This window comes from Tympanuchus pallidicinctus, unplaced genomic scaffold, assembly GCF_026119805.1.
Source record: "Tympanuchus pallidicinctus isolate F22 unplaced genomic scaffold, pur_lepc_1.0 scaffold3, whole genome shotgun sequence".
In the NCBI taxonomy this organism is placed as follows: Eukaryota; Metazoa; Chordata; class Aves; order Galliformes; family Phasianidae; genus Tympanuchus; species Tympanuchus pallidicinctus.
Genome location: NW_026294747.1, coordinates 85,151,922 through 85,165,099, shown reverse-complemented (window position 1 = coordinate 85,165,099; position 13,178 = coordinate 85,151,922). Strand labels below are relative to the sequence as shown.

Genomic DNA, 13,178 nt, shown 5'->3' with positions numbered 1-13,178 from the left:
GCTGCTGACAAGTCTTCTGAACACTTTCAAGTCTGAAAGAATGCTGTATGCTACTAAGCAGATGAGGTCGTGAAGTTGGTGGTTATGTCAAGGACATCCATACTGTAAATAAAAATATTACTGTTCCAGCAGTGACACTCACTTTCTTCCTCTTTATCAGTTACATATGCATTTACTTAATAAATAGTTTTACTTAAGTAATACACTGTTATTCCTAAATATAATTAGTTGACATGCTGTTGTAAACTATTTGGTGCACTGTAAAAATAAAATCTATGGTCTATAAAGATAATATTTTCTTTATTGTAGAGGAGATAAATAGCCCCAGCAGGCTGGAATAATGTGTCTGCATAAGGGAAACAAAGAAGGAGGTAATTGCTGCTTACCAAATACAAATGATATCCTACCAAATGTAACAAGTTAATCAGGATTTCCCTTTGTCTGGACCATAGGTATAAAAATAGCAGCTCTGAAACCAGAGAGCTGATTTAGAAATGGTGCATTTTTAATTTGGAAAAAAAAAAAGATGCTACAATGATGGGTTTTGGAGGATTAAGGCAGAGATGAATGCTACAGACAGTTCATATAGAAGAGGCAGCTTGAGGGAAGTCTAATTAGATAGACTACAGTCTTGTTCTACATGGAGATACAAAGTAGGTTTTTGTTTTTAAAGTAATCACCTGACTTTTATTCTCAGATCTAATTATTATGTATTTCAAAAATGATTAAAATAGATTATTAACAGTACTAAACATCTGAATACAGTAGTTATATATTCTTTATCCTTACTCAGATCTTCATCTCCATAATTCATTTCATTATCTCATGCAGTTCATATCAAAATTCTTAACCAAAGGTAGGATGGTAAAGGAACAGAAACTTTAAATTATACATTAAAAGAGAAGAAAAAATTAAAAATTACATAACATTTACCACAGTTCCTTACAGTACCAATGCAATGAGAATTAATCTCCCTACCAGAATCTCTTCCTATAGCTTTTCATTCTCAAACTTCCTGTTGCTTCTTATTGTTAGCTTCACAGCTTTGGGCTCTTTTGAATGTTAAATGCACATTGCCAATTCAGATCTACAGACTTCAACTGGTGAAACAGGTGTACAAAAAATTAAAGACATTGCCCTGAACATACCTACCAACAAGATGATCATGGAATATAGTTTTAGTCCAGAGAAATCCACTGAACACTTAATAAACTTTAGATCTGCAGTAAAAGTAAAATTGTGATGTTCCACAGGAAAAGAACAGTATGAGAGAAAACAAACCAAAACCAGCACTAGGAGTAATGGTTGTAATTCCTTCAGCAGTAGGGAACTGGTAGCGACATTTAATTCTCTACTCTTCATTGTGTGTGGGTCAGAAAACAACACATATGAATAGGGTATAAAGATGACAAACTGACAAACAAACATGGCAGAAAAAAAAAGGGGAGACCTGATGCTAGAGGCTTTGCAGCCCAGCAGGTGAAGGGTTCTCTTATCCTCAGATACAAAATTGTGCATATATGTTGGCATGATTTGACCGTTAGCACTAATTTCATCCTTAGACAAAGTCTGTACAAAGATTACAAATGTTGATCCCAAGATGCATTGGTTTGACTGGGGATTTTGTTAGTAGCTTTACTTTGTTTTTCTCCCTTCAGATTCAGAAAAATTTAATTGATTTAGAACTCCTTCTCTTCCTTTCCCCCCATAATACTTCCTAGTGTGCCACATACACTTCAGTTCACAAAGAATAACCTAACTAGCAACATTACCTAGCACAGCTCTGTAAAGTAGTTTTTGAACATACTGTTTACTGCTACTTTGGTATGAAGTCTATGCCTTGTTCTTCTGTCAGTATATTTCTGTCAGTTCTAGTCATTCTTTTTTTTTAAGCATTTTAAAAACAATGGTGTTAACCTAAAAATTCAGATAGCGAAATCATCAGAAGGAAGTTAACAAAGCACCAGAGATTGCGTATCCAGTTTCTTTAAAAAACAGATGAAAAAAAAAACAACAAAACACTGTGCCAAGAAAGTCCCATCTGCATTCAATATCTTACTCCTATGAATAATAATAATAATAATAATAATAATAATTTTATCTTACAGACAGGAATTATTGTGAGGCAGGGAGAAAACGTATACACTAACTAGAACAGCTCAGATGGTTTCTCAAAACACTTTTCAGAAAGCAGAATGTACTGTTTCGTTGAAAGTGAGATTTCTATGAGATATGCGTAAATGTCATTATTAACATCTCCAGTCTTACAGTTCAGATTGAGCCTTTAGGAGGTATTTCTTTTCTCCACAGTACAGGAAAGGCTTGACACAAGACACAAGCTAACAGCATAGCACCAAAAGCTGAGGAAACCTTTCTTTCTTTCATGATCCTCAGCTGTGCACTCCCTCCTCAAAGCAGGAATCAGACCTTTTCATAACACAAAGTGAAAAATGTGCTCTCTCTGCTTTGGAGAACACTTCTTTTCCTTGCCAAGCTAATAATGCTTTATTTATTTGTATATTCATTGTCATTAGTTAACCACCAAGTTAGCAAGTATCACTACCAATGGTGCCATATTGGTGTTTGGCCACAGCTAGAGCTGCCTGCTCTGTGACCTCCCTGATGTATGACCAAATAAGCCAGTTGTACAGACAAGGTAAAAACTAGGACAAGAAATTATATGCTCAGAAAGAAATAAGAGAGCTTCTAACACTGCAGCTTGAGAGGCTTGGTTTCAAATCCCCCTTCTTCTTGAGAGATTTCACTAAAACACATTTTAGGGTTTGGAGAACCAAAGCCTTTGATACTAACAAATGTAATTGGAGAATTTGAGAAAAAAAATTCATTATTTGTTCATCATCATTCATGAATAGGTTATATAGTTCAAGAATAATTTTTCTCACTTGCGTTTTAGAAAAGCACATGATTTAATCACCAGTTTTATCCACTCATATTATTTTTTATTCAACAAACATCAAATATAGTAGTGCAAAAATAAACACAATAAGTCAGTAAGATTACAAGTATGAAGAATGCAGTTACTTACTTAAAAAAACAGTTCTTTGGTCACATTCACACAGTGCTTATGCTATACAGGCTAAAGAACTAATTCTACATTCTCTCTTTTTTTTTAAACTACAGCTTATTAGGTTGTATGCACACAAACACATCATGTGAGATAGAAAGAGAAGAAATAGTTAAAATTGTACCACACGTATGTGATCAACATAATTACATTACTCCTACAGTTCAGAATGGGTAAAACAAAGATTAATTCATTAATACTCCACCAATGAAGGCACTTCTCAGACTTCAAACTACTCAGTGCATTCTGAACAAATACAGCTGATAGACCTTTGAGTTAACTTTCAAGTCATTTTGTAAAAAACAGCATAAAAGTACTTGAGAACCATAAAAGAGTAAGGGGCTGATTCAAAGGAAATTGAAGTTAATGGAAAGCCTACCGCTGATTTTATTTGGCTCCCAGTAGCCTCTCTAAATATTGGAGACAGATTTCCCCTAATTTATATTAAACCTGATACTGCTTAATACAAACCAATTTACATTAGATTTTTATATTGAAGTTCTTCACTGCAAAAGTCAAATGTAGCATATGCAGGAGGTCAAATATGAAAGAGAATTAGGAGCTAAAACATACTGAATACATCATTACTTCTGAAAGCTAAACAGACTGTCAACACTGAGTACATTTACAGGGCAGATTTAAAAATCTCCTCTCCAATTTTTAAATACATTAGAAAAACAAATGCCACCCAAAAGCCATGCATTTTTTAGGAAAAAAAAAGAAAAGAAAAAACAAACAAACAAACAGAAAAAGAAAGGCAACCAACAACAAAACACTCCAGTAGAATAAATATGAGCAGATTTAACCTCTTGCAAGGATGTAAAGTTCACTGCAGTATGATCAAGATAAATAAACACATTTGATTCTTACTGACTCTCTGATACTATTTGCTTGACGTGAAATATAGAAATAGGAGACAGAATCAAACATCTTGTTCTGAACTGGAACTGTCAGTTAATGTGTCATAGTGATTTTTGGGACATTCTTTTCAGAACTATTAGACCCCACTCTTAAACCAAATGAATCTTAGCTAAGTGAAAAGTCACACAACCCTCAATTTGAAGGGAAGTGTGGAATTTGACTTTAATGACAGAATTGATTAGATTAGACTAAGAATGTTAGCAATTTATTCTTTCTGGAAGGATAAGTTCACCTACCATTCATGTATATAAACTGGCCCAATCAAAAAGAAATTATTTTTACAAACAGATAGAACGGAAAACATGAAAGGGCAAATGCAAGAAAACTCATCATTCTCTGATGTTTTGGATCTCGCCAGAACCGTGGGGTATCTCTCGCCATCTGCTCCTTACAGGAGGGATGTTATCTGCTGAAGGCAACTCCTTCCAAACATCCAGCATTTGTATCATTACTGAGACCCTTTGAAGCTTTGCAGAGAGATGTCTCCCAGCTTCCAATTTCTGCTCACAACTTTATTTGGAGTTACTATCCATGTTCTGTCTCTGCACAGATAACAAACATGGCAACATAGGCTTAAAGGGCTTATTCAGATTTACTTTGCCTACCATAGCAGACAAGATTAATGGTACAGCACAGAGATTCATTTAAGACAGACTTCCATTCGTGCTCACAATTTGAAAGAAAAGGTTTATATTAAATTATATGCAGTCGGCAATTTTATCTTAAACTTAATGGGATTCTTCTGTAATTGTTCACCTTTATTTACAAAACACCTCAAAGAACATGTAAGAGTCAGAGCAGGGCACTCCTCTCGCAAGACAACATCCACCCACTCAACTGCTGCCCTCAGCTCTCAGCTTTTGTCCTGCTCTTGAGCACCAGCATTCCTACTAACTTCTTGTTCTTCCACCTAGCCTACCACAAGCATTGCCTTTGTTCTACATGATCCTCTTATTTACTGGGTGTTTCTAAAAATAACATTCATGGTTTAGCCTGTAGTCAAATACTTTTAAAACTCACAGATGATTTTTCATTTCCAGCTCACAACTGAAAATAAATTGGCAAATAGTGCTGATTGGTATTCCTAACACGTTTACCTAAAATGCTTAAGGCTAATGTAAATGCAAGTAGAGATAATACAATCTTGTTAAATACTGTATACGATGAGTATTTTGCATATTGGTGATGTAAGGTGCACAGTTAGCTCACACTAGCATGTTGCCAATAGAAGTGGCAGATACAGTAAGAAGTTGCTATGCTGCTTGTATGAAGAGAAAGTCCATTTTTTCTTTCATGTTTTGTGAAGGGTTCAGTTACATCTAAACACACACTGGAGCTGCACAGTCACTTACTTACACAGATAACCATTAAATCAGTCCAACCTAACTGCAATACCTAAGACTTAGTATAAGCAGAGCCACCTTTCTTTTTCTAATCTGAATTTTTAAACTTCTAGAATGACTCTGCAGCACTAAGTCCCTGCTCTTTGTCACCCAACACGTCCATTTTCTCCAGTTTCTCACCATCCCATTCTCTCTTTAATAAATCAGTCCTCTACCAGTGAAAGCACTTCTGCTCCAGCTTCATTCCAAGCAAAGTAAAGCTCGTTCATAGATGGAACTGACGAGTCTATCTTAAATATGTATTTAAAAGCTTCAAGGAACAGACTTACATTGCTGAAAATGAGCTCTGGCGTAATTTTCGGAGCTAGTCTTACCTCTCTCTGTAATTACTCATACAATCCATTTTTGGAAAATGTGGCTTTGTGTCACAAAGTCTAAGTGCTCCTTCGCATCAATACTATTGCTGCCAACTTTGTGTTTTTAAAAAACTGTTAACTGTCTACAGTAGCGATGTTCTGGACTACATGCACATCAGCTTAAATTCTTTCTCCATTCTACAACTTTGTTTTGTTCTCCCAAACATTCTGTTACTTTATAGTATGTTGCTACACTGTAACGTGACTTCATAGCACATCTTGAGTGAAGGGTGTTTTCCATAGCACAAATCTGTTTTACACTGCTTTTGGTATGCTTTAATAAAACAATGTAAATGTGTTACTGTCTAAAGCTTGTTGAAATTGCAGCCTGATGGAAAGATTTGTACTGCTATAAGCCTGACTTAGAATTACTTTCTTTTTTTCTTTTTCTTTTTCCCAGAAATTCACTATTACTGGAACAACTCTGTCCCCGTGAGAGCCGAATACTCTCTGGCAAGTTGTCAGCTATTCCAACCCAATATGTTCTTGCTCCGCTGTTGCTGCAAGAGTCTGCAAGACTGATAGTGGCTGAGGGATCAGGCAGAGAAAAAACAGGCAGAAAAGATGAAAGGTTTCTTTACTCCAGCAGCCATTATTGCCACCTCTTTTGTCTCCTGTATGATCCATGACTAAAGGTGTTAATCCCTCAGTAAATACCACTCCATCATGATTAGCAGCGGTCAAAGAAGCAGCTCAGTGTTTAAACTTTGTCAAAGCTTCACAGTGTCTCTATTTCTAGTTCTCTACTTTGTAACTTGTTTGGTAAAATACCTCTTGCTTTCCTTTTGTCTTTTTTATAAATACACACTTGGAAAATTTCAGACAAATGCAGCCTTCTAGAATTAAAGTATATCATGTTTGGTAGCAACCCAGAAAATCATCGAGGTAAATATGAAAACTAACCATTAAAATTGCCTGAATGTTTAAGAAGAACATATTTGCCTCAGAGAACTGACAGAAATGCAAGACAGAATTCAACGTTCAGACTGCACTAGCACTGCCTTTTAACCATTGCTCATTTCATGGGGCTTCTTCCAGAGCAGGGGATGGAGATGGCCCATCCCACAGTGCTGTACCTCTGTCCTTTTCCTGTCCTGGGGCCTTCTGAAGGGACACTGCTCTACAAAGGGTACCCATGCCTGCACCTGCTGGAGGCAGCCCTTGCCCAACACTTCTTGCAGAGTTTCAGTGGCTTGCAGTACGCTGTGGGTGTGCAGGGGCTTGGGTGTACTCCCCTATGTCAATGTCATTTCTTTGAGTGAGGTCTATGCTTTCCATTAGAGAGCATTCAAACATGGGTTACAAAGATAGGGAAGATAGGGTTTGTTCTGCCCAGAGCAGAGGAGCTGAGGGAAGGCCTGATGGTGGCTGCAGCTCCTCACATGGAGTGGAGGGCAACGCTGAGCTTTGCTCTGTGTGACAGCAACAGGGCCCGAGGGAACGGCACGGAGCTGTGTCAGGTGAGGGGCAGCTGGGGTTAGGGAAAGGGTTTGCACCAGAGGGCAGTGGGCATGGAACAGGCTGCTCAGGGCTACAGCTCCAAGTGCCGGAGTTGAAGGACAGCATTCTGAGACACTGGGTCTGAGAGTGGGTGATTTTTGGATGGTTCCGTGTGGAGCCCAGAGTTGGACTCTGTGATCCTTGTCAGTCCTTCTCAGATTGGGATATTCTGTTATGCTATGATTCAAATGAGTGAAAGATCTCTACAGCTTGCTGTGTGCAAAATACTTCAAGGCCTGCACAGCCTGGAGATTAGCAAGAAAAATACCAAAAAACTTACCAAACCTTAAACTCTGAGCTCTCTGCCAGACATTTCCAAAGAGAAGCGTCTCCCTGCAAGCCTTGCAACTTGGCTGCTTGAAGCTATGGGCTTCATTCTGAGGTAATGGTTTCCATCTCAGGAGTTTGGAATTACGAAGGACCATTATAAAGCGCTCTTGGTGACCTAAGGAAATGGTCACAGCACAAATAATTTGTAACTGGCTTGTTTCCAGCGTTTAACTGCACATTAGAAGACAGAACTATGCGTTGGAGGAGATGAAGACGCTGACCACGAGGCTCACAGAGCACAGCAGCCCCAGCACTGCCCGGCCGGGGCCGGCATGGAGGCGGGCTGAGGGCCCGGCCCCCCGAGGACCCCCGAGGGAGGAGCCGCATTAAGAAGGGGATGGGAAGCCGTGGCCTTCAGAGCCGCGACGGCAGCGGAGCGGGGAGCAGTGGGCGATGCCGGGGGGCGCCCGCCTGTGGCTGTGCGCTGCCGTGCTGGGCTGCCTGGCGGCGGCGAAGCCCCTCCGGAGAGGTAAGCGGGGCCGGGGGTATATGGCCAAGGGGGAGCGCCGGGTGGGCGGATGCTCCGCTCTGCTCAGCGCAGGGAGAGCAGAGAAATAAAACAGCCCTTACACGGTCTCCCCTCAGTGGCTCAGGTCCTCCCTCGGTGCTCGAGATACGTGCAGCGCGTTTCGCTGGAGTAGGAGTAACTTCATGAACTGACAAACTGAGCCTTGGTACCTGCGGGAGAACCTGCGGAGTGAGGCTGCCTGGGCTTTGGCTTTAGCTCTCCCATTCCCTCTGGTCCCTGTTCGCTTTTCTAGGAATGCTGATAGTTCCTATATATATTTTTAAATTGTTGTGCAGCTACTTACAAACTTTACAAAGCAGCCCCTGAAGTGTAGATGTGAGCGGTGAAAAGTGTTCTGACACCCTTTCTGATAATGCTGTGTCAGTGTGTGCATGCTGATTGTTTCATTCACCATTCCTTGAGCAGGAGTGTTTCTGTTCCCCTGCACTGCAATATTCTTCTTTGCTAAAATGTCTGTAATCATGCTTTTCTTACATTTCTCATCCAAACTAAGGGTTTGCTTGTGATGATTACATTTATTTTTATATTTCACTTTAAAAATGTTATCCTAAATAAGTATTTCAGGATAACTTCTTTCAAAAAGTCACCTCATTTCTAATTGAATATTTTGTTTTAAATGCACAAATGTGTTTGTTAGAAACAGCCTAAGCTCTAAAATTGCTGTGGGATGCAGATACACTACTTCCTTTGCAATCAGTAGTTGCAAAAGAATGGACACTCAGGATCAGAGTGCACACAGAGAATCATAGAATTCCCTGAAATGGAAGAGAACATGAGAATCATTGAGTCTAACTCTTACTGGTTGTGTTTATTTGTTTATATCCTGGCCTTTGGAGAGCAGAGCATACAAACTGCACCTGAAGAGCTGTGCCACCAGTCCCTGTTTGGCAGCACTCCCTGGGTGCCAATGCCCTCGCACCAAAGAGCCCCTAAGAGTTCCCTAGCTCACGCCAAGCCTGAGAGCAGGTGGAAACCATATATCAGCCTTTCCCTCAGTGCTTTGTAGGTGGTCACAGAATAATAGAAAGGCTTGGGTTGGAAGGGATCTTGAAGATCACCCAGTTCCAATCCCCCTGCCATGGCCAGGTTTGCAACCTACCAGATCAGGCTGCCCAAGGCTATGTCCAGTCTGGCCTTGAACGCTGCCAGGACATTCACAATGTTCTGACATCCACAACTTCTCCAGACAGCTTGTGCCAGAGCCTCCCCACCTTCTGAGTTAAGAATTTCATCCTAACAACTAAAGTAAATCTCCCCGCTCATTTATAAGCCTCCCTCCAGTACTGTAAGTCCGCAGTGAGGTTCCCCCCAGGGCCTTCTCCAAGCTAAATAAGCCCAGCTCCCTCAACCTTTCTTTGTAGGAAAGGTGCTCCAGTCCTCTGACTGTCTTAGTGTCCCTCCTCTGGGCCCACTCCAACAGTTCTGCATCCTTCTTGTGCTGGGGGCCCCCAGGCCTGGATGAAGTACTCCAGAGGGGGGAGTACCTCATGAGGGCCGTCAATAATCTCCCTCTCCTTGCTGGCCGCCCCTCTTTTGTTGCAGCTCAGGATACAGTTGGACTTCCAGGCTGCAAGAGCACACTCCTGGCTCATGTCAATCTTTTCATCTACCAAGACCCTAAAGACCTGCCAATAACACTCAGCCAAGTGTCCTGCCTAAAAATTTAAATTTTGTGTCTGGACTGTGCTTAGAAGACAGTGCTCCAGAAACAGTTGGCATTGGCACTTCAGAGATTTAATCTCTGTCTCTTGAAAATACTTGCATTGTAATCTATTCAGACAGATAACTGGAAAAGTCTACCAAATATGGAAAGCAACCAGAAAAATCTCAGAATAAGTCAGTGTAACATAGTGTGAAGTTTAGGACCAAACAGCAGGGATGCATTAACTAAAACAATACATTAGAGTTGAGGTTTTATTTACAGCTCAGGTTTTCATAACTCAGGAGTGGATTTAATAATCAGGTCTCCATCTTTCAATTGAGAACCAGCTCTCCTCCTAAGTGTCTGTGATATGAGTGGGTCTGGTCTACAGGGGTTACTTTCTCACAGCAAAAATAGCATTGTTATTTTTGTATTTATATGCCCATAAATACAACAGTTGTACTTGCATCTGCTCTTGGTAGAGTTAGGTAGCACAACAGTTATACTTCAGATAGGAATATTTTAGTCTGTATTACTGATTACTGTATTACTGATGATGGCAATTATTTTCAGTTGTTTTGCAGAAAAGGAGGAAAAAGAAAAGGAAAAGGAATGAAGCAGTGCTAGACAACATGAGATTTCAAAAGAAATAGCTATGAAAATGCTAGCTAAAAAGGGAGAAAAATATATGAAGAGCTGTGTGACATTTTAAAGTGATGTGCATAATAATAAAAAATGTATAATTTGATCTTTAGTAAGATTTATAACCCTATTACAAGTGAGTACAGTCAGCTGTTTTAGAGATCTATCAAACGATGATCTAATTAAACTGCAGAGAAAAAAAATAAAGACTTGTCTCATGTCTCACTTGATTTATTGATGGAAGACATAAGAGATATTAATTGTTTCTGGAGTGTTTCAGTTACAGGAAAGAAAACTAATGAGAGTGCTGTATGGAAAGTAGAATTCCAGTAAAAAAATAGAAGACAGGAAGAAACTTTCGCCATGGTTCGTAAACTGCTTGAGCTGAAGTTTGCTTGGAAAAACACTTCAATAACACACATGACTGACCTTTGATTCTTCAAGGGCTTTTCTTCAAATTCCAGTGAGGGATAAATTCTCAATAAGGTCAACTTGTATGGACATGAATTGCCTACAGGCTATGACAAGCAACTCAGAAGCACAGTGGTGGCACAGTCAATCACTGTGCTTCCATCTGCCCTTAGAGGGTAGAAGATAAAGCTATTGTTACCTGCTTGGGTAGCCTGAAGCCACATCAGATTAAATCTTTAGTCTTTGAAAATCTATAGGAACCTCATGCTGTGCTTGAAAGAAATGAGATCTGTTGTTTAGCTAGGGCATCTTCTACATTCAGAGGGGGATATTGTTCGATTTAGAAACTATCTTAAAATTGTAGTTTTCTGAACAGTGATATGAAACAATGCTCAATAATGCATCTGGTGCAATTTGAACCAGAATATTCTTCTAATCAGTGACACATTTACACCATGCAAAACATGGGACAAATATTAAAAACCCTGGGTGTGAGAACCTGAGGAATAGAGTAATAATATTCAAAATGTAATATTACACAGCTTTAATTACAGCTGATTTTTTTAAATTCATCCCTACTTTGACTTCCCAAACATATTTCTGAGCAAGAATGACCATTACTATTACATTACTTGCAAAAGTACCATTAGCTGGAACTTCTACTATCACTATCTTTGGAAGAAGTAATCTGATTCCAAAGACTGATCTTACAAATTGTAGGGTGCAGTTTCATTTCTGAAAGAGCCTGCATTTTTTTTAGAAAATTGCTACAACTTCTACAGATTCTGATTCCTAATTTTATGTACCAGCAATTTTGAGGTTATTTTGAGGCCTTAAGTTCACTTAGATGTCCAAAAATCTGTTTGTCAGTTGCATTTAGTGCATGCCAATCATGCACATTGACTTAAAATCTATGATTAAGTATCTATCAAATTCCATACTTATACCATAATCTGCTTTTATACATGCAAACTAAATGTAACTGCAGCATCCATCCATTTGAGGGCATTCTTCATTTAGTACATAGGAACACTGTGAAGTGTTACCCTATTTGCAAAAGGAAGACCCTTGGACAGACCTTTCTCATCTTGAAGTAAGATTTTGTTCCTTATGTATCAAATGTGCCATTTTTCTTCAGGTTGTTAGGTTTCATAGCCAGTAAAATGGCAAAATCCAGAGAGAAAGTGTACACTGTTTCAATTACAAATTAACATGCATATTTATTTTTCATTTATTGTTCATGTAAACAGGGGAATATTACTGTGTGATGAATTTATTAAATTTTAGAGTGTTAACATAGTTATTTGTTGTTGCTATTAAGTTTTCACTATGTTGCTCTGTAAAAGTGATCTCGTAGTGATCCTATCTCCTTATTGTCTGATAAAAAAAACACCCTTACTATCTAACATATCTGTTAAGCTCTTCATTTTAATGCTCTTGCTTTACAGTTCTTGAATGCCATCCTGGTGGACATCAGATTCTGCAGAGCCCTTACCGAAGTGTAGATTTTGATTCATCCCACCTCCAGCAGTCAGCTATTCAGGATTTAATATGTGACCATTCCCTAGCACCAGGATGGTATCGCTTTATGATTTTTGATAAGCCTGCTGAGATGCCAACCAAGTGTGTGGAGGTATTATTGCACCTTGTTTGTTTATGAAGAATGTACATGTTTTTCATAAGAATAATTACAATTATGGAGACTAATGTGAAAAAATGTCTCTGAATGAGACTGTATTAAAATATGTTAATCAAGCAATAAAGTTTATGTGTTGAAAAATGTTACACTGAATGGAGTACGGCAAAGAACTCATGTATCTTTTAAAGCACTCAGAAACTGTTGTTTTAGTCCCTTCTAACGGTGTCTCAGTGCAACATAGGAGGGATGTCCCATTTTAAAGCTGCAGCTGTGTGATGGGCAGTCTGCTCCTGAACCTACATGTGAGCATAGAAGACATATCCCAGTAATTATCTGGGTTTTAAAGTGATCATTCTAGAAGGAGGAGATTACTCCTAAAATGACTTCAACTAAGCTAAGCTAGTAACTAAGCTAAGCTAACTGACTAGTTTCCATGTCATCTGCGAGTCCACTGAGATTCAAGAACTACTTAGAACATGTAGTACTCTAGACTTCTGATGCTTCATTTTGGAATTATTTCAACATCTTTTATCAGTTACATTTGAAGAAGATATATCTTCGTAGCTTCCTATATGAAAACATTTCCTTATTTTAAAAAAGTGTCACTGTGTCATCAGGATGTATTATCTGTGATCCCGTGATTGTATACTGAATTGAAATTGCTTGGGCTCAGTCTCTTTAAAACAAACAAACAACAAACAAACAAAAAAAATTCTTTTA

At 39.0% G+C, this 13,178-nt stretch overlaps 1 protein-coding gene across 1 annotated transcript in view; it reads left to right on the top strand.

Moving 5' to 3' along the window:
* Positions 1–7,988: 7,988 nt before the first annotated feature.
* VWDE (von Willebrand factor D and EGF domains) overlaps positions 7,989–13,178 on the top strand; it is a 41,346-nt gene continuing 36,156 nt past the window's right edge. Inside the window, exons 1-2 of the mRNA XM_052692308.1 lie at positions 7,989–8,064; positions 12,268–12,452. Coding sequence (XP_052548268.1) covers positions 7,989–8,064; positions 12,268–12,452 — 261 coding nt within the window. The remainder of the gene's footprint in view (positions 8,065–12,267; positions 12,453–13,178) is intronic.